Raw genomic sequence first — 22,373 nt, 5'->3', positions numbered from 1 at the left:
TGCTTGCACTTGTCGTCACTTCCAGGGGAACCAGCCATCCGTCCGCAGCAGACGGGGAAGTTTACATGAACTCGGATGACCTGGAGAGGACATACACCAATTTGAACCCCGCCTTCATGACTCAGGACAACAACTACGACACGCTCTCCTGAGGAAAGCTGTAAACTGTAACGGATGTGAAAGAGGAAGCCACGTGTTTACACCAGCTTCATCTCTCACTTATATTATTTATAGCGGTCATTACCCAGCCATTGTGAAATGGCTGCTTCGATTCATCTACATAACTCTCTTTATGCATGATGCATTTTCAGTATAAGGATTGTGTTTTTCATTTAATCATTAACAGTTGCATTTGTCCATGAGATTTGCAGTGAACATGACAATAATTGACAAAGAAGTGTAAATAAAATGTCAGTGATAGTTCTGTATGTTCTGTATTTTTGAACATTTAATGTAAATATGGTCATTCACAGATATGAAACTTCAAAACCATGCATTGGAGCAATATCTACATCATCTAGTATTTTACAAACACATTCCTGTCTTTTCACACTTCAAAATGCAACATAATAAATATTGCAAAAATAAAAAAGCAACATACAGTTACAGCAGACCTTGAATTAATCACATTAATTATACACGAGATTCAAGTCTGTAATATACTGACCATGGTAAACATCTTCAATGAGTTTCCAAAGTTTCACTCTGAACATTTTGCAAGAGTTGATTTCTCAATTCTAGTATTTTTTTACTCAAATGAATCAGACACAAAACTCGCATCATATTTTCTTCCCTTTAACATGGCAACGCTCCTCCTTCAGCTTATGAAAACTTGGACTTCCGCCTTTTCGGAATGTTTGGCTCAATTTAGATGTCCGTTTTTTTAGAAATGGGCGAAATAAGATTGTACTTTGATAGACAAGTTGTCAGGCAATTTCACTTTTTATTTGTTATCTCGAGATCACGACTTATTGCCGACGTTGCTGAACGCAGCAGTGGCGTTGGTACAGGCAATTGATTCATGTTTCTTAACTTGTGCAAGTGTAAACGCGTCGCTAAACCTGTAATTCCCAGGCCTTCTCCTGAAATGACGGATACTGACATGAAAATTGTCTTTCACTGAAAGACACAATGCTATTTCTCCGTGATCACAGTAATAATGAATAAAAAAAAATTATCAAATTAAATTAAATGAAGACAGTCTTATTTACACACACACACACACACACACACACAGAGACAAAATGGACAGGAAATCAACATGGACCTTCACGCTGAGTGCAGACCCCCATTGTGGTGCAGCATCTGAAACGGGTTCAGACTTAAAAATTAAAAAGCCCAAAATACTGAGTGGATCATATAAAATCAGCAGATCGATGGAAACACTGGAGTTTGTCGGGCAATGATGAGAGCCCTGACGGGAGCTCCAAAAATGAGCTCCTTGGGGAGTGTGGTGAGCTCCACGGGAAATGAGCTCCTCGGGAAGTAGAGCCATAACCCAGGCCGAGCCCAACAGAATCCGAGCAGCTTTATAAAAACCCTTTTTCGAGCGCTAGACGAAGAGGGAATGGAAATGAGCGGGGGACATTTACAATTTTACTAATTACACATTTACAAGCAAATCACACGGAAAGGATATGTTCTATAGACCGGAAGTTCATGTTTGCTGTCCGATTATTTACCGCATGACCTGACCCGACCAAATAAAATGATGGCCGGGCTCAGGCCAGGATTTACAACTCTAAGGAGAAAGGTCATGTGACGAGTTTGGGCGCGTGTAATTTGTAACTAGCCGAGGGCACAGCATCAGATACCGAAGAGAAGCTTGCTGGACCTCAGTCTCAGATGAAGGGCCAGGCGATGGAACATTAAAATGAAGATGGTGCACGCTGAGAGAGAATCCCATGTGATTGGTTGACCTGAACTGGTGTCCACATGGTGCAATTTGAAGTAAAGTAACAATAGCTTTCTGTTGCATTGACTTCCTGTAGGTTCCTGCAGTTGGTGTCGGGGTGCACAGACTGTACATAGTCAGTGGATTTTGTTCCCCAAGTTATCGTCGTTCTTGGACAAGATGCTCTGGTTCCGCTTCCCCATGGAGATGCTGGTTGAGACCGTGTTGCGAGAGCAGCCTTTATTTCGCCCAAGTCTCTGGAGATGGTGAACAATGTACTGACGAAACTTCCTGGTGGCGAAGCAGTACACCACAGGGTCCAGGAGGCAGTTGAGGCCCATGAGCATCATGGTGATCTGGTGGGCATCGTTCAGGTGCTGCCTGGTGGCCTGGGACCAGTCCACCATCCCAAGCACCGCCAGGGTCCAGGGTCCCTGCACCAGATGGTGCGGCAGAAAGCAGACCACAAACACAGTCACCACGGCACACAGCATGCGCACGGCCCTCCGCTTGGTCCCCCCGGGTCGGGGACCGGCGGACAGCTTGACTCTCAACTCAGATCTCTTCTGCACCAGCGGTTGCTTCATCAACGCCTGGGCAATGAGAATGTTGCACACCACCACCAGGAAGAAGACCAGGCAGAAGAGCACAACAATGACAAAGTTGTAGGCCACCACTGAGCGCTTCACTTCATACGTTTCGTTGTAGTAGCCCTCCAGGCACCTCTTGGTCTCCCCGTTTTCCGGGATACCGGGGGTCACCAGAGTATGCATGGATGCCATGAGCGTGAAGGCCCAGATGCATGTTGACACAACCGCGCCCCTCTTCCAGTGGTCCGTGGAAGCTGCGTGAAGTGGCCTGGTGACCGCCCAGTAGCGGTTCATGCTGATCACAGCGAGGAAAAGGATGGAGCAGTAGGTGTTGATGAAGAACAGGGCAGACGCTATGCGGCAGAGAACATCGCCACTGACCCACTGGCCCTCTCGGAGGTAATAGTCGATCCAAAACGGCAGCGCGGCCACAAACAGGAAGTCGGCCACGGTGAGGTTGGTCATGTAGATGCGGACCTCGTTCATCGCCCGAGCCTCGCGCAGATGTCGCAGCACGAACAGCACATACAGGTTGAAGACCAGACCCAGGCAGAAGACCACACTGTAGAATATGGGGAACAGAATGTAGCGGAACTTTGAGTCCAGGAACTCCCTTCTGGCACTTGAGTTCTCCATGGTGACCTACGAGTCAAAGTGAAAAAGAGTAACATCATCTACAGTCAAAGAAGGTTCTTAAAAGTCTATTTAACTTTTTTTTTTTTACAGTGTGTGTGTATATAAGGGTTGGTAGAAAAATATTGATACAGCAACATATTGTGAATTATTACATGGTGATATTGTATCAATATATATAAATAATATAAATCAAGATTTTTACACAAATACACAGGATCTTGTATATCAGATCTGTTTTTACATTTTCAGTGAACTGTAGAATATCGCAATATGTACAGTATCACAATATATCATGATAACATGACATAAATGTATTGTGACCCGTGTTTTGTGATACATATCGTATAGTGAGATCCTTGCCAATACACACCCCTAGTGTGTGCGTATACTGACAACCATACACGCACACAAAAGTTGAAAATTGGTGTGAAACGGCAGATGATGCAGCTTCTTCTGTTAAAGCCCGGAGATGGAGTCGTCAAATTTTAGTTAAACTAAGACAATAGTTTGAATAATTCTTCTAACAGCAGCTTCAGTTTCTCTTCTTTCACACTCTTCACTGAACTCCTGGCACTCATCAAAAGGAACATCGGTCACAGAAAAAACTATCCACGAACAGACACTCATTCAACTTGCTGCTGGAAATGCAGTAGAAAGGATTTCGATTGTGATTATTTTACGAGTTTTTTTTTTCTCAAACCGCAACTAATGGAGTTCAACAAGAACATTTAATGGGATTTAATGGGAGTTTCAACCTAAGAAGAAACGTCTCATCCCCAAAGCACATTCACAGTGGTGATCAGTGCACCAGCACAAATATCTCACGTGCAAAAACATCAAACTGCTCAGCAGCAGATAATAAAATGCTTTCACTCATATCTTTCGCTGTCAGAGCGTTCACTGGTATGGTTATCAGTTTTAAATCAGGTCTCTAATGTTTAGGTCGTGCAAAACAGGAAATATGAGCACTTGCATTGCTTTTTCATCGGAATTATTATTCTCTGATCTAATCTAATCTGCTTCTCTGATATTCAACATTTTCGATATTTAAAAAAATATATATACATATATATATATACACATACACACACACACACACACACACACAGACACACACAGTTGGGTACAAAAAGGATTCAGACCACCTTAAATTGTTTCACTCTTTGCTATTTTGCAGCCATTTGATAAAATAATTTAAATTTATTTTTCCTCATTAATGTACATACGGCACCCTGTATTGACAGAAAAACACAGAATTGGTGACATTTTTGCAGATTTATTAACAAAGAAAAACTGAAATATCACATGGTCCTTCAGACCCCTTGCTGTTAAAGTCATATATTTAACTCAGGTGGTGTCCATTTCTTCTGATCATCTTTGAGATGGTTCTACACCTTCCTTTGAGTCCAGCTGTGTTTGATTATTCTGGTCGGACTTGATTAGAAAGCCACGCCCATGTCTATATAAGACCTTACAGCTCACAATTCTGGTCAGAGCAAAGGAGAATCATGAGGTCAAAGGGACTGCCTGAAGAGCTCAGAGACAGAACTGTGGCAAGGCACAGATCTAGCCAAGGTTACAATAAAATTTCTGCTGCAATGAAGGTTTCCTAAGAGCACAGTGGCCTCCATAATGGAAGACATTTGGGATGACCAGAACCCTCTCTTATCACATCAGTTATTGTTTGAGTTAACCCTGAAAAGCTTGTTCCAGAACATGGCTGGGCAGAATGGGGTGGTGGGTGAGCAGCAGCAGCAGCACCTTCACACCAGAACCAGTATGTAGGTGGATCAGATATTAGATGGAGTTTCAGTTCCAGTCTCACTTTGCATTATTTCTGTGGTCTGGCCTTTACAGGAAACACACCAATCCTTTTATCTTTCAATCTGACATGTCCCGCAGACTGCACAGCACATTTCGGCATTGTTCGTGGTTTTATTTTACATTCACCTTCTGCACTTCATTCCTCACTGTTATATTGCATGGAAAATAAAAACGCATTTAGGTGTTGACAATATACACCGGTATATTTAGAGTATTTGAGAGTAATTATGAAAGCTGGTTTAACTAGACAAATGCACTTTGCACAAAGCACTTTAGCAGAATACATATCCACTACCCATAATGTCTGTGTCTTATTTTTTCTATGAACATAAATGTCTTGCTTGCATTATAGCTTGCCTACTTATTATTCTTTTATTCTATTTAATTTCATTTATTTCTATACCATTACTTTATCTACACACATAACAGAGTAGTTCAGGATGCATTTCACTGTGTGTTGTATTGCTATAACTATTCATGAGACAAATAAAGTTCTTGAATCTCTTGAATCATATTAAAATAAATGTTGTCTCGGTATGTTGTATATTAACGATGGAACAGCAAATTAAAAGCAGGAGCAAATTTCAAAAGCAGATTTTTATGAATGAAAAAAGTCCGCATCGCACGTTTTAAAATGTATACAGTACAGGCCAAAAGTTTGGACACACCTTGTCATTCAGTGTGTTTTCTTTATTTTCATGACCATTTACGTTGGTAGATTCTCACTGAAGGCACCAAAACTACGAGTGAACACATGTGGAGTTATGTACTTAACAAAAAGTGGAGACCTGGTCTCCACAGTGACCGGCCTGTACTGTATATATATATATCATAATTAAATGAATGAAGACCAACCAGCATGTGCCACGAACCCAGAACCCTCGTGTATAATTACAACGCAGAAAAGAAGCGTGGAGACGGCCAGTTTTCTGTGAGTGTCGGACAAGTCCCACGTACCTTGTACGGAACAGAAGCTGTCCGATGTTCCCGAAGCTGCGGCGTCGGAAGAGTCTGAAGCAGGTGAGATGACGCCTCCTGACTGACTGGGGCGCGACGCGCTTGGAAACTCTGCTGCGCGTTTATTACGGACACCGTGGTACCTGCGCTCTAGGCAGTTCTTCGAAACCTTCGAAAGGTTTATAATAGTCACTTCCCAAAACATGGGTTTATTATTGGAACTTGTTGGCTTACGGTTCGTTGAAATGTGCCCGAATACATTTATTTTTACATGTCGATTAATTCTAAAATAGTTTAGTGCACTGCTCTACTACAGTTTTTTTAGGAACGCAGAAACGTTTCTGCGGTAAAGTGTTTAATAGCTGCGCACGTAGATTTTCAATTTTAAAAAGTTCTCTGTCAGTCCCATCCTGACCACGGTCACGGCCTGTCGGACCACTGATGTCACAGGAATACAGATCAAATTAAATGGCGATTTTTTTTTACCAAATTGGCCTTCACTCATAAAGGAATTAAGTCTACTGAAAGATAACCACGCTCAATTCTAGCACACACACATACACACACATTTTCATGACATGCTGTAACAATCGGAAATGTGAAGAGTTCAGACGTCCTCTGAAGGCACTTCCTTTTTCTTGCATCTCATTTTCCACTAGGCCACCACTGCTCATGGTTGCACGGCCCCGTGGGTGAAGGGGCTTGTTTAACTGTGTATGTGCCGAATGTGGTGTAATAATTCACATTTTCTAATGGTGCTGCCCAGGCCAGGCATGCGCCGCTCCACCTCATGCCAGGGCAGGCCAGGGCGGGCACAGGAAATGAGAGTTCTGAAACCGCGTGCTGCCCAGGACCATGATTGCATCTCTGATGTGTTGAGCAATGGCTCGTGCAGGCTGAGCTGGACAGCAGCGATGGAGATGAACCTTCCCTTTTCTCTTATTTATCATGATTTGTATATTTCCCACTTGCGGGACTAATAAAGGATCATCTTAGCTTATCTTTTTCTTGAGGGGCACTAGTGGCCTAGCAGTTTAGGAAGAGGTCCCGTAATCTGAAGGTTCGAATTCCGATCTGCCAAGGTGCCACTGAGGTGCCACTGAGCAAAGCGCCGTCCCCACACACTGCTCCCCGGGCGCCTGTCATGGCCGCCCACTGCTCACCAACGGTGATGGTTAAAAGCTGAGGACACATTTCACTGTGTGCACCGTGTGCTGTGCTGCTGTGTCTCACAATGACACTCACTTCACTTTCACTTCCTCAGTGACGAGCCTGGGTGTATTTGTGAAATTTATATGAGAAAACGTGGATTCAGCTTAATTAAATACACCATTAATTTAGCCATGTTTATCGCTGTAATTAGTATTAATGGGCTCATCATCATCAATGTGTTTATTTATAATGATGAATTTGAAAAACTTCATATGCCCCTGCATACAGAATATTTGGCCAGAGGGGGGCGCTAAAACGTTAAAAATCTCGTCTTACCCTCTCACCTCTGCACAAATGATCTGAATAATCGTTGGCAGCAAGAACATAAGAAAAGGACATTTGAGGACGATCATGGTGCATGTGGTGCAGCTTTATATTCGCTAATAAACCACCTGCACCAGTATTTTGTGGAGCGAATCCCGATCTGCCAAGGTGCCACTGAGCAAAGCACCGTCCCCACACACTGCTCCCCGGGCACCTGTCATGGCTGCCCACTGCTCACCAAGGGTGATGGGTTAAATGCAGAGGACAAATTTCACTGTGTGCACCGTGTGCTGTGCTGCTGTGTAGCACAAGTGACAATCACTTCACATTACATTTACTGAGGTCCCCTTGATGAAGGCACCGTCCCCACACACTGCTCCCCGGGCGCCTGTCATGGCTGCCCACTGCTTGCCAAGGGTAATGGGTTAAAAGTAGAGGACAAATTTCACTGTGTGTACTGTGTGCTGTGCTGCCGTGTATCACGATGACAGATACTTTCACCCAGTCACCTAGTACAGAGATCCTTTGGTGCTGGTGAACCTGAACCAGTCCGGCCAGTAAAAAGGCCACCGTGCTAAACTGCCGAGTTGTTGGGAATCTCGCAGAACGGCAGGATGAGGGAAGTCCAGCTTTTCCGTGTGCTCAGGGATCCTCTCCCGTAGGGTGCAGTGTTTCATCAGCTTGTGTGCGGACCTGCTCTGAAGGCACGCCTGGTGCCTTCAAAAAAGCCCTGCAGCGTCCAGGCTGTTGATTCCGCAGAGGCGTTTCATCCAGGTGCCTTCAAATGAACGCCGGCATTGCAGAAGACCTCCAGCCCCCGCCTCACCTCTCATCACCGCACAGTCGGCAAGACGAGACGAATGTCCGGCCCGGGCAGAATGAAACGTCTTCGGCGGATCGAATCCTCCCTGCTGCTGATTTAGTGTCTGGAGCGCAGGACCTTTTAAAACGTCACGGGTCCAGAAATCTGCTGCGCCTCCGCTCTGAATAACGGGGCTCGGACTCCATTTATCAGTGAGGTCACGCGTTGATCTGGTTTTAGATCATGTTAAACAGACAGCGTCAGAGAAAAGGCAACCAGCTCGTCTCCTGCGTTGGAACTCCAGTGACCAGATGATGCGTACGAACAGAGTGGAAGAACTCCCTTCCGTTTTATCTTCTTCACAAGACATTTACAGCGTTTACCAGACGCCCTTATCCAGAGCGACTTACAGTCAGTAGTTACAGGGACAGTCCCCCCCTGGAGACACTCAGGGTTAAGTGTCTTGCTCAGGGACACGATGGTAGTAAGTGGGATTTGAACCTGGCTCTTCTGGCTCATGGGCGAGCGTGTTACCCGCTAGGCTACCACCACCCCGACTGTGCATCAGGATTGAGCTTATTGGGGTGACCCAGGGGGTTCAAGTCGACTCTCGTGCGACCGGCTGCTGTTGTTTTGTGGCGAGTGGTTTCAGCTCCCGTCCGTCGGGCCAGAATTCTTCTGCTTGGGCCTCTTCCGAGGCGTGCGGCCAGTTTACGAGCCTCGTTCCGCGAAGCTACAAGAGACGCGGCCCGAGTCGACTTTGTCTGAACCCCGTCCAGGTCACAGCGACACTTCTCATCCAGCGCTGGCCAGCCACGCCGTCAGGCATGCGTGAAAACCAACTGCAAGAAATGAGCTAAATACTGCGGCCTTAACGCAGCGTCTGCGCCTGCCAGCTTGACCCTGAATAACCGTTTTTAATGCCGCGATGGTTGAAGAATCGTCGCTATAGTGCCCAAAAATGGACCAAGTACAGGTGCGGCAGTGTCTCGATCGACCCAGTCCCCTCCCTATGAAGGCCCTTTAAAGGAACAGGGCCCAGTCACCCTGGGGTCCCACATGGTGTCGAACCAACAACATAAATCATTACAGTAAACAAGGGGCAGTGGTGGCCGGGGCAGTGGTGGCCTAGCAGTTGAGGAAGCGGCCCCGTAATCAGAAGGTTGCTGGTTCGAATCCCGGTCCGCCAAGGTGCCACTGAGCAAAGCACCGTCCCCACACACTGCTCCCCGGGCGTCTGTCATGGCTGCCCACTGTTCGCTCAGGGTGATTGGTTAAATGCAGAGGACAAATTTCACTGTGAGCACCATGTGACAATCACTTCACTAAAAAAAAAAAAGAGCAGCACACTGAGGTCAACGGGAGGGGGGTGTCACTACTGACAAAGTGAAGTGATTGTCATTTGTGAGACACAGCAGCACAGCACAAGGTGCACACAGTGAAATTTGTCCTCTGCATTTAATCTTCACCCTTGGTGAGCAGTGGGCGGCCATGACAGGCGCCCGGGGAGCAGTGCGTGGGGACGGTGCTTTGCTCAGTGGCACCTTGGCGGATCGGGATTCGAACCGGCAACCTTCTGATTACGGGGCCGCTTCCTTAACCGCTAGGCCACCACTGCCCCGACTGTAAGACGCTCCGGACGCGGGGCGTGGGGTAAACGCGGTAAATGTAAACGCAAGTGTGGTGGAATTCTGCACAAGGGGCTCTGCTGAGCTGAGCGTGGGGCGCCGTGGATAAAACGCGCAGGCGGCGGGGCAGGACGCGTGTTCCCCGGGCCGGGAGGGCGGGACCATGTGAGCCGGGAAGGGCGTTCTCTCCGCAGCCAGCGTCGCCGCTTTAGGGGTGGGTCCACCGGGCCGGAGGAAAGCCCACCTTTTTCATTGTTCGCAACTTCATGGAATGCGATGGTTTGATCTTGCGGCGGCAGGGAGGGGGAGAGAAGGAGAGAAGGAGAGAGGAAAAAAAAAAAAAGTAGTTCGTCGCTGCCTCTCGGAGCGGGACGGACCTCCGCACTGCGCTAGAGGAGAACCGCGCACCGGCCGGGCTCTGCCGGACGGCGGCCCGCTTTGAGGTGAGTGTGTCCGGCGAACTGCGGCAACTTCGGCTCCCCTGGCCCCCCTCCCCGCCGCAGCCGCATTCGAGGGGACGCGGGGACGCGGGACGCGGGGACGCGGCGAAGACACGCGGGATGAAATGTATCGATCCGCGGCGGCCGCGCGTCATTTGTATCCATTTTTCACGGCGTCGCGAGAGCCACGTTCGGCTCTGACGTCAGCACGTCCTCCTGGCGAAACTTTTGGAGGGCAGATTCTGTTGACGGGACGAAGCCGTGTGGTTTATAGACAGGAAAAGACATTTTATTCCACAAAACAGGGGCAATAATAATAAATTAAAAAAAAAAACGTTCTGTTTGCCGATTGGACAGTCGTGACTGAATTTGTCCTGCTGGTTTACTGGGTCAGGGAGGTCCGGGGTATCTTCCAGAACCTTCTGGTTATTCCAAAATCCAGATTATTACTGCCCCAGCTGGGTTTACTAGGGTTTCGGGTCCAGCTCCAGCCTGGTGAGAACCTCCTGGAGGTTCTCGGCCTGCTTGATGACGGCGCCGACGGAACATGAACCTACTTGAAGTTAATTGCCACCGTGTGTGCGAGTGTCGGCCTCACCCTGTCCTCGTTTTTCCGTCCGACCACGAAGCCCGGGCAGCCGAGTTGTGTAAATACCAAGAGGAGCGGTACCTGCTATAGCTATAAACACGGCGGCTGCCGACATGCATGTTCCATGCAGGCGCTGCGAGGCCGGGGCCTGCTCGCGATCCGGCAGGTGGAGCCGTAAAAAGGGAGAGAGGGAGAGAGGAGAAGAAAGTGGGCCTGTCTCGACCTGTTTCAGACGGGCAGGCACGCTCGCTGATCGCTTTCCGGCGTGTTCCTGGGGCTGCCCCCCCCCCCTCTCTTGGTGGGCACGGCAGCCAGGACCTGTAAAGCCCGTCTTATCCGGGTCCCTCGCCCCACCTGGACTCCTGCAACGTCCTGGGCCGCAGCGAGGTGAACGAGGTTAAAGGTCGCAGGCCGCGCTCTGCACAACGAGCCGCTACGAGCCACTGGGCCGGTTAAGGAAGCGGCCCCGTAATCGGAAGGTTGCCGGTTCGAATCCCGATCCACCAAGGTGCCACCAAGCAAAGCACCGTCCCCACACACTGCTCCCCGGGCGCCTGTCATGGCCGCCCACCGCTCACCAAGGGCGATGGTTAAAAGCAGAGGACACGTTTTGTTGTGTCACCGTGTGCTGCGCTGCAGTGTTTCACAATGACAATCACTTCACTTTCACTATGCCGGCCGTGTAATGAAGCGTTTTTTACGGGCGTGCCGTCACCTGATTAGTGTTCCGCCCGGTGGAAGCACGCAGCGAAACTGGAATCGGCTGCTAATCGTTCCGGGTGTCCAATAAGTGTAATTATCGGCCCTGCGAGCCGAGCGGAGGATTACGGGGTGGCTAAATGACTAGTCTGCGGATTACATAGGAAATTGTGCGGGGAGGAAAGGCTCTTAAACCGGCGCGCGTTGACCTCGGCCTGCCGGTACGAGCTGGCAAGCTGCGTTCGGACGCTCCGAGGGACCTTTCTTCCGGTCCGCGGCTTCTTCAGGGACCGAAGAACCCCCCGAAACCCCCAAAAACGTGTCTGTATGCTGAAACTTCAAACGGAATGAAGCATTTTATGAGGATTATGTGACTATGTAAAAATCTGGAATCGTCGTGTTTTTTTGGGGGTCCTTCTCGAATCAGGCCTTCGCAGTTTCAACGTTGCGTTGGGAATATCTCAGGAAACGTGTTTAGGACCATAACCGCTATGCACGGCGTTGCGGTATGAAGTGGACACTTCCTCCTGTTCATTGTACTTGGCGGCGGTGTCCTTAAATTTATGATCTACTCTCAAAGTGTGATCAGAATGATTTTTTTTTTTTTTTCCGGAATGCTGTCGCTTTTCCAGGCTAAGAGCTGATCAGTCTTGGCTTTGAAGAAAGCGCCTAAGATCTCCTCCTCTGACCTCACGATGAATCAGAACGTTATCAGAACTGGGCAGGAAGTGCCAAGACGACGCCTGGAGACGTGATTATGGTGTAAGTGCAGGACGGGGCCACTAGGTGAACGTCCCAGACACCTACTCCCACCCGGAGCCTCCTCTCCCTCCTCGCCTTCGAACCGAAGTTTGGTGACTGGCTCTGGGCTGGACCTGAGTCCCGGAGGACAGCGAGAAGGCGACCGGGCCGGTGGCCGGATGGAGGGGAGAGGGCTGGACTGGGTGGAGACAGGAGGTTGACGTCGTCCTTCATGCCTCGTGGCGCGGTGGCAGGTTATAAATGGCGGGACGATGCACGGCATGGACCTAACGCAGGATCTTTACCTCCAGACCTTTAACAAACCCATTTTGGTGCGGTCTGTTCTTCTGTCGAGGTCATTTTGCAAGATAAGCTAATCGGAAAGTTTCCCGGTGGCGCAAGGAGGACATTCGCCGGCGTTGCGGCAGCGACTTGTATAAACAAGAACGGCACCGGAGCGCGAAATGACATGACACTCGTTTCTACAGAACCCCGACGGACAAAGAGCAGCTTTGAGCGCACGACTGAACCAGTCTGTAAGGTAAACACAGACCTGCGGGGCTGGGCGGTTCGTTGTGACGGCGTCTCTGTAGGTGGGGACGGCCCTCGTAGGACCGGGGACCGTTTTCAGGATGTGACGAGAAGCGCAACCAGCAGGAACCTCGGCCTGAAGAACAGAAACTTGTTTTCATATTATGCACCAGGCCTAAAACTGAACTTGCAGTGTGTGTGTGTGTGTGAAAGTGAAGTGATTGTCACGTGTGATTCACAGCAGCACAGCACACGGTGCACACAGTGAAATTTGTCCTCTGCATTTAACCCATCACCCTGAGTGAGCAGTGGGCAGCCATGACAGGCGCCCGGGGAGCAGTGTGTGGGGACGGCGCTTTGCTCAGTGGCACCTCAGTGGCACCTTGGCAGATCGGGATTCGAACCGGCAACCTTCTGATTACGGGGCCGCTTCCTTAACCGCTAGGCCACCACTGCCGTGATAATGTGTGGAAGTAGATGTAGCAGAGCAGGAGGAGTGGGCGCTGACCTTGCCAAACTCGACGGCTTCTAGAAAATAGCCCAGATGAATCGCATCGGGCCGTGCTCACCGCGATAATGTAATAATGGGCCGGACCAGCGTTTTTCCAACCTGGCCGTGCACCGTGCCACTCCCAGGGAACGAGCACGGACTGAATGGCGTTCGCACAGCGGTGGCCGTCACTCCAGGACGGCCACATGAGGGCGAAGGCCTCGTCCACACTTGTCTGCTTGTTTACTTGTTTGTCAGAAAAGCATATTAGATTGAAACAAAACTATACGTTCATAATAAATGTTACGTTTGAATATTTGGACCAAACATATGTAAAAATATAAGGACCGGGGTTGTAGTAGCCTAGCGGGTAACACACTCACCTATGAACCAGAAGACTTACTACCATCGTGTCCCTGAGCAGGACACTTAACCCTGAGTGTCTCCAGGGGGGGACTGTCCCTGTAACTACTGACTGTAAGTCGCTGTAGCATGCCAGTTGAGTGATGACCTCCAGGGACTCTGACCCCATGCAGGGGGGCATTAGACAAGAGCGATCCACTGATTCTCGGTGTAATTTAAACCATGCTGGTAATGATTTGCTAGATGTGAGGTGTCCGCTAGTTGGGTAGTTATATCACACACACACACACACACACACACACACACATGAAATCTGAGTATAATCCAGTGTAAAGCCCTGCTGCAGATCCTGTGCCAGTGTAGTTAGGGCTTAATCTGTCTCCTCAGTCGTCACCGCCGCTAACGCTGTTAGCGTTGTCGCGGGTGGGCGTGCGGAGGAGAGGACGTGTCTGTCTGTGGGCGAACGAACCAACGGTGTTAATCCGCTAGTTTTTACACACATTTTTTTCTTCTTTTTGCAAAGTACAAATACAAATTTTTGAAAGAAAAAAAAAAAAAAGCCCAATGAGACAGGCCACTTTATTAGGAATGCCTACCTTGCGGTGTGGCCGCTTTATTAGGCACCTTGCATACATTTCCAGGGTGGGACGACTGTGGATGTGGGTCTAATTTACACCAGTTCTACAGACAGAAGGTGGACCGACAAGGATGGGTGTTCCTAATAAAGTGGCCAGAAATGTCCGTAAGGCATTTATTAGTGGCAAAGTCTCATTTTCAGCCTGCTGAGGAGGGCTTGATTCTCTGGCGGCAGGTGTCTGAGCACCCGGGGAAGTTCCACCGTGGCTGGGTTGGAAAGTGTGCAATACTGTTCTGCTGCACGGTTCCCTCAGGATTTTCTGTTAGGTACACGGTCACGGTGACAGATCCAGCGTTCCAGAGTCTGTGGATCCACTCCTCTGTATCGAATGTTGGTCCTCACCCTTCTAGACCAGGGACTGCGTGTCTGTCCGACCGTCCACTTGGATGAGGCTGGACGTGCTAACATCACAGACCACTGTTCTTTTTATAATATCTGTGATTATTTACCTCTCCAGTTGTATGTTCAGTAGGATAATATATAATTTTTTTTTATAGTTTTATATTGCAAAAATAAAGCAAAATTCTCCCCTCGTTCCATCCTCAAGAATATTTCTGAAGGCTTTAACTGCTGACATCCAGGCTGAAGGTGTCTGGGAAAGTCAGGAATGTACAAGGAGCTCATCATCTGTTCCTCATTTCGTCTGCGGGCCGTCCTCCCATTTCCTTATCACAGGAGTGGAGACCATGTTGTTGCCGTGACACCAAAATGTCCCACACATGGCAGCCACATCATCCTGATCGCTTTGGACTTTTCCATAATCCTGGAAAATATCTTCATAATCCCCATACTTGTCTTCTCCGAGTTTCTTACATTCCTCAATACATCTGACCTCCGCTCCTTTCCTTCTCTTTCCTGCTCCCTTCCAGCCACACTGATGTTTGGTTGTTGCTTGTTCTCCACTTTTGTCCTGTTTCCTGTAAAGATGTTTGCTCTGATCGCTGCGTGTTGGAACATTTCTGCATGGGGTGCAGCGCTGTGTGTGTGTGTGTGTGTGTGTGTGTGTATTGTAGGGTTTTACCATTTCAGAAGGTCAGGAGGTCCAGACATGACTCTGAAAGGTGCAGCGGAGGTTCGGACACTGGGTGGACTGGGAATGCTGGACATTTCGAGGTCCCGACTCTGGACAGGCCGTGATTTTTTGAACATGTGCCCACCCTCGCCGATTGTTATCGGTGCTCAGCAGGGCTGTTTTCACAAGAGGACACTTCCCGCTCCGGCCCATTCCAGAGGTATTTTTGGAAGTTAATGAAAAGAGAAATCTGAACCGCTTGCCCTTAAAAGGGATGTCTGGGTCAGGCTGGGTGGAAACTGGCGTGTTAATGTCTTTAACGTTCCCTCGCTCACACGGCGGCGCAGAGGGGGAAGAGCGCGAGGGGAGGTTGCGTTTGGATGTCATGTACAGGGCCTAAGAACACAGGAATGCAGCGGGTTGGTTGGCTGGAAGGGGGTGGGATCCGTCCTGGGGAGGGGGAAAGCGGGGGCATATTTGGCATTTTTCAGAAGCCATTCCAGTCTGGTTCAAGGTGCATTCTTCGTGCAGAAGAAGGGAAGGGAGAAAAGTTGTTCTCCCGTCCTCTCGTTTGTTGCTGCACCATCGCCACCGTCCTCAGAGCCGTGCTGGGTGACGCGTTTTCATGCAATAACATGTACTGAAGAATTTTTACTTGCCGATGTAGCCAAAACATTTTTCTGGCACGATGAACCGTTACAACGAGGAATTAACCAGCTCGCTTTATTATGATCAGGCTGTAACATGTAAAAGTGAAACACTGTGGACCTCAGTGGCACCACCACAAGTGGAAGTTGGGGTTTGAACAGTCCACCTCTTTACCCGCTGGGCCACCACTGCCCCGAATGGAACATTGAAACGTCAATACTTGTTTTCGTTTTGAGTGGTCAGCCCCCAAAAAGATATTTTTAATATTGGTCAATTACATTAAATTAGATTTTTTTTTTTTTTTTTTTTTTAATACTTAAGCAATTTCCTTCGGGATTAATACTCATTATTTAACCCATCACCCTTGGTGAGCAGTGGGCAGCCTTGACAGGCGCCCGGGGAGCAGTGTGTGGGGACGGTGCTTTGCTCAATGGCACCTGAGTGTCACCTTGGGATTCGAGGATTCGAACTGGCAACCTTCTGATTACGGGGCCGCTTCCACCACTGCCCCAGCGACGTGTTATAGATACACTACAAATCATCATCATCGGCAGCATGTTTTTAGATGTGAGTCCCAGCCTGAGTAAGACGTAATGCCCTAGTTTGAGGGGATAAACTGGGTTATGAGGAGACGAGGTTGGTTGCTTGTCGGCGGCGATGTGGGACACCGGGTCGCAGCGTTGGCGACGAAGCCCCCACACGTCCGCCTCACAAGCCACCTGCCACCGCCTGATTCATCGCCCGTCACCCAGACGGGACAAAGAACACCCCGAGTGATGCCGTTCTCAGGAGACGTCAGGAGTGGCGTCCATCCAGCTCATTGGTGGCCTGCACTGCGCCGTCGCCATGGCTACCACCGCACACACGTCGCACCTCCGGGTTCCACGTACCAGAGCCGCCGTGTTGGTTTGTTCCTGTAAATGGAGGTTCTGGAACCGCTCTGTTGGTAATTGCAGGTTTCTGCTGAGAGCGACAGGAAAGAAAGAACAGAAGTGGGGCGGCCGAGGCACCTGTATCAACATCGAAAAATCCACTTCCTCCCGCCCCGCCCGGCGATGTGGGAGGGTGGTGGCGTGCTCGGCGAGAGAACGAAAAAATAAGTTTCGTTTTAAAAATGTGGACTCACCCGGGCAGCTCTGGGGCTTTTTGCTGGAGAGACTGCACATCCAGACCAGGCCTGAGCAGGATACTGAACAGTGCAATGAAAACAGATCAAATCAGGCGATGGATAATTAATCAATCAGAATATTTATGAGGCATTGACCGGTTGGAATTGAAATAATCGGCACAAATTTATTCACAACACCTCCAGTAAGTTCCTTTGGCCACTCAGGTCGACTCCATCTAGTGGTGCTTCTGTATATGACACTGAGGTTTATGCGTACGTCACCTTATTCGAGGCCACCGTCGTTCACCAACACAAATGTCCCATTAGAGGCAGTCGCTACAGGGGAACGTTGTCACGTTGTCTGCCATGTTAAATACCCGACTGAGTTGCCAATGAGAATGCCACATGCAGCTGGAAAGGGCGCGGTCACAAGGGACAAACTAGTTTTCCCATTTACATTTACAGCATTTATCAGACGCCCTTATCCAGAGCGACTTACAATCAGTAGTTACAGGGACAGTCTCCCTGGAGCAACTTAGGGTTAAGTGTCTTGCTCAGGGACACAATGGTAGTAAGTGGGATTCGAACCCGGGTCTTCTGGTTCATAGGCGAGTGTGTTACCCACTAGGCTACTACCACCCCACATTTCAAAACTCCTGTCACATGATAAGATTGTTCTGTTTCCCGTGTCACTGGTGCGTAAATCGTCCCCCCCACATCAAGGTGGCAGAAACGTTAAACCTTCAAAGAAGGCTTCCCCTTTATATTCATACATAATACGTAAAGCAGGTGTAACTGTTTTGAATATTATAAAGCGTAGATTAAATATCGCCATACCTCATTTTTAAACGGTGTCCCGAACATGTTTTATTTCTGACTGTATTACGTAAGTGTGTGTGTGTGTGTGTGTTGTGGTTTTTCTGTACGGGTCGAGTGGTCAGTAATGGGACCGGCCGGAGTTCTGACCCTCTGCCCCCCCACGAGTCTCTCCTCGGCACGTCTCAAAATAAAATTCCTCCGCCGGCTTATTTTTCCTGCGATCGGAAAATATACATGTAGCCGGAGCGAGGAATGTCCCGACACCGGAGTCGACGGCCCTTTTCCCGCCCGTTTCCCAACACCGCGGGAAAGACGCGACTTTCCACCAGCGTCTGTTAACACTAGGAAGGCTTTGATCAGCCAAGCCAATCCAATCCAATTCATATAGCACATTTTAACAACTAAAATGGTTTCCAAAGTGCCGCACAAGATGCGGCATACTTAGTAAACTTTGAAACTAAATAAAAAAAAATGTAGATAAGCCAGGTCTCCACTTTTTGTTAAGTACACGGTCATGAAAATAAAGAAAACACATTGAATGAGAAGGTGTCCAAACTTTTGGCCTGTACCGTATATCAGGACTAGATCTGAGATGTCCTGAGGTCCGGTCCGTTCAAAGCTTCAAAATGGGAGCCAGTGCAAAGATGTTAAAACTGGGGCGACGTGATCGCGCTTTTTTGCTCCCGGTTTACAGACGCGCTGCGGAGTTTTGAACTAACTGTAAGCAGGGAAAGAGACGATTGACTAATTCCAATATAAAGTGCGAAAAAATAAAAGTGTGAACAAGATTTAAAAAAAAAAAAAAGTGTGATTTAACAGCGCCGTTCACTTGCTTGTCAAATTTAAACTGTGAATACTGAATCCAAGGTTTTGTGACCGAGGGCTTGAGGTGATTTTATCAGCTTTTGATCAGCCGGGGTCTTCTAGAGATGCTCAGGAGAAAACCACCTCAAAATATAGAAGCCTTTACGCCACCTGATGGTTATTCTATTATTACTCTTATTATTATTATTCTTATACCTATTTTTCTTTTTTGTGTGTTTAAATATTGTCTTTGTTCCTTGTGATCCGACTTAACCTTCCTAACTGGAGATGGATGTTTATGTTGGCCAAGTCTTAAGGTTCAGATCTGCAATGGTACACACACACACACATGCAAGTCATCATGGTCCGGCCATCTGGTTGGCACTGATTGCGTGTCCTCCTGTATTCCGCCGCGTCTTTCATGTATTTGTGAGAAGCCGGTAGCTGCACTTGTTGACCCCCGTCTGGTTCTCCGATCACGGAGCTGAAGACGTTTAGCGTTCATTTGCTCTCGACCCAGTTTTCACACTCGTTCGCCAAATGCACTTTGCACAAAGGACGCCCAACTCTCCGGAACGATCCCATTCACGCGTCCGTTGTAAGTACACGTTCACCTACTTGATTCCACATACTTTACATACTTCCGCGTACGACGTTATTTATCAGACTTTTGTCCCCTCTACATCACTTCTCTTCAATATATCTAAACAGTCTACGCCTGTCAATCACACGTGAAGATATTTGGCAAAATAAAACCATTCTGATTGCGAGAGCTTGGCAGAATATCCGGGGTGTGTCTCGGGGTGTCGGCCTTTACTGTCAACGGCAGTCGTTTGGGAGACAAAAGGAGCTGGAGAGTTCTGAAGTGTGAAACATTCTTCCCGCCGATTCCCACTGGACGTTACCATGTAATTAATCTGAATTTATCTGTTATTTCCAGTGTTCTTGCAGTGTGATGTCTGCGTGTGTGTTTTGGCTGCCGCCATCGTTTTCCCAGGCCCGGCACGCTGGCATGTCACTTATGTTGGTTTACACAATGTCAACATGATTATCTTATTGCTCAGCACACGCCCATAATAGGATATGTACGCCACTTCCTGCTGCCGAAATCGGACCTCTCCCTGACACGCCGCCGCCTTTTGTCCTGAGAACCTCGCCAGCAGGAAGCCAGAGGAGCGCAGGAACTTTCCCAGGCGACCTTGCGGCCCTCCGTCGGCCCAGATCTGCACCTTTCCGCTCGTGAGCTCTCCTTCCTGGAGGCTCCAGCCGCTATCTCCAAAGGCATGAGCTCAAGGGTCAAGAAAGTCCTGCTCCCACCCACTCTTCAGCCTTGGCCCGTGTGTACTGGTGGATGAATGGGTGTGGTCAGTCTCCCCGCGAGGTCTGCAGGCATCTGGCTCCTCGGTCGTGCCAAACACATGGGAACAGGGCAAAAACAGCAGCGGTCAGGCCATATATGGCATCAGCAGAGCCCAGCGTGAGTTTTAACATCAGCATGCGAATCGGGAGAAGATGGCAGCGAATATGGCGGCCCTGAGGTCACACGGCCTGTCATCCTTTCTCATTACTCAGATTTTTTTTTTTTTTTTGCTGCTTATGGGCGTGAAATGTACGTGCTTTCCATCTCATAAACAGGTAAGTATGCTTGTTATCTTTAAATAACAAGGCGTAATGGTGTTCTAACACGTTTTTCAGGTTTCCATCTGCGTTCACTTCACAAATTCGCTTCCATTCTCCTCCTCTCTCAGCCGTACCTCTCCAGGCATCCTGTTTTGCATGTTTAATTTGAGAATTCCTTTCTTTCCTTCGCAGACAAAACAAACCGAAAAGAAAAAGAGGGGGATCTTTGGGAGCTGCAGCTCCCCTCGTCAGTAATTACTTACAGGAAATGGGTTCCCATGCAAAACATCGTGGCCAAAAAGAAAGAACTGCCCCTTTCTTCCCCTTTTGCTCTGGTTCTTGTTTCATGCTGCTTCTGAGCTGTCAAGTCACTGTTCTGGCCACGCTGCTGTGTCTTTGTTGGTGTCCTTTCTCTGTTTCTGCTGCTTGTTTTCAATTCCGTCCCATCTTGGAGAGATCTGCTCAGGACAAGGGATGAACGGCCATTTTTAGCTCGGTTCAGGGCCGACTGCTATCGAGCAGAAAGAAAATTGCACCAGTTCTAATTTATATGAGGGTGGTGAAGAGGTTGGCCTAGACCTTCCATCTCTACGTGACCCACCTTCAGGTCCACGTCTAGGCTTTAGTCAGTCCATGATGGTGTGATGTTGGTGTGTAGCAGTGGGGCTGCTGTGTGGGGTCACCAGTCTTGGTCCTGGAAGGCAGCAACCCTGCGCTGCTTAGATTCTTCAGTGTTCTAACACACTGTAGTTATTTTTGGCGACCTGTTTTAATTTTAGTTTTAGTCAAGCTGTCATTTTAGTCTTTATTAGTCTTAGTCACGTCTAAACTCAATTTAGTCTAGTCAAGTTTCAGTTGACTAAAAGGCTGAGCATTTTAGTCTAATTTTAGTCAAGGAAATTTTAATCTTTTTTTTTTTTTTTTAAATGCAATTCTATTTAACCCAGTCAAAATAGTAAAAGCATCAAAAATAGTACAAGCAACAAATCAGTTGCATTTTCTCCCAGCCATATGCTAATCCATCAAAAGTATCCTGAAATCGAATTAATGCAGCGATTGCAAATTGTGGAAGTAATACAGGAAACAGAAACAGCGATATAATCATTTAAAAACAAGAATATTAAAGGATATATTTTGTTATTGTTAACATCACATTACGTCTTGTCTTGTCAAAAAGGTTACTTCATGAAGATATTTTGTGATAAATTTCGTTGATGAAAACAACCCTGATTCAGCTCAGGAACTGGGTGGTAATCGTGTGCCGTCCAGGCCCGGGGTTGGCGACCTCTGACCTAATGTTCCCGTTGAGTCACACAGTCAAATTTGTAGCCAAATTCACGGTGCTGTTTTTGTGACATCTGACCACAAAAGGTTTTATTTTGCAAGAAAGTGGTTTTGTGGGCAAAAGTAATCAGATTCTTTTTACCCAAAATTCGGTTGTGGCACAGAACTGCAGGCACTTCATCGGCAGAGGCTGAACAAGCTGAAAGAGCTCTTCTGTTTGGTTCATTACTGATGTTTGGACAGAACTCCAGTATCCAAAAATCCTCATTATTTTTAAACTCTAAACTCATGGACATCTCTTGTGAGATCACAGCTCAGATTTTATTTTTCCATTTTATGAATGCTTAGATACCCAAGCATGTATTGCCAGAAGAGTTTTTTTTTTTTTTTTTTCTCAGCAACCATCTGAGACCCTTAAGACTTCACATGTCTTCCCCACTCCAGTTCAGCAGTTTATCACATTACCAATGTTCCCGTCGCTACCCAAATTCTCCGGATTTCTGGAGCGCTTTTCCCCTCTTGTTCCCGGATTAGTGTCCGTTCTCAGAGCTCCTGGATTGGTGGCGCTTGGATCCTCTCACAGTTTTGCTTTTGTCCAGTTTGGTGACAGGAGTGAACATTGTCTTCTGCAGATATTAGTTGCTGGCTACGTCAAAAGGGAAAATATAAAATGAAAAGTTAACGTATGAAGATTTCAAATCGTGAAAAAGTGTTTCGGCATCATGGAGTGGAAAATCTCATTGGCAGTGGAGCCAAAATTGGTATACTGGATGACTGCTGT

General features: G+C 47.9%; 2 protein-coding genes across 3 annotated transcripts in view; one reads left to right on the top strand and one right to left on the bottom strand.

Moving 5' to 3' along the window:
* Positions 1-467: 467 nt before the first annotated feature.
* On the bottom strand, positions 468-5,978 carry ptafr (platelet-activating factor receptor). The gene is made up of 2 exons (XM_028982168.1): positions 5,902-5,978; positions 468-3,126 (listed from the first exon to the last, which is right to left on the bottom strand). Exon 2 carries the CDS (start codon positions 3,118-3,120, stop codon positions 2,032-2,034), a length of 1,089 nt encoding a protein of 362 aa, XP_028838001.1. The 5' UTR covers positions 3,121-3,126; positions 5,902-5,978; the 3' UTR covers positions 468-2,031.
* Positions 5,979-9,837: 3,859 nt separating this feature from the next.
* The window catches only part of luzp1 (leucine zipper protein 1), a 34,473-nt gene continuing 21,937 nt past the window's right edge, over positions 9,838-22,373 (top strand). Inside the window, exon 1 of one of the 2 annotated variants that reach the window (XM_028982166.1) lies at positions 9,838-10,250. The gene's annotated coding sequence lies outside the window, so the exon portion shown is untranslated. Of the gene's footprint in view, positions 10,251-12,171; positions 12,818-22,373 lie in introns of those variants that run through there. The other variant, XM_028982167.1, reaches the window with a different exon arrangement.

Source organism: Denticeps clupeoides, chromosome 1 (genome assembly GCF_900700375.1).
Source record: "Denticeps clupeoides chromosome 1, fDenClu1.1, whole genome shotgun sequence".
In the NCBI taxonomy this organism is placed as follows: domain Eukaryota; kingdom Metazoa; phylum Chordata; class Actinopteri; order Clupeiformes; family Denticipitidae; genus Denticeps; species Denticeps clupeoides.
Note: the sequence above shows the minus strand (reverse complement) of the source record. Positions and strands in the feature narration are given on the sequence as shown.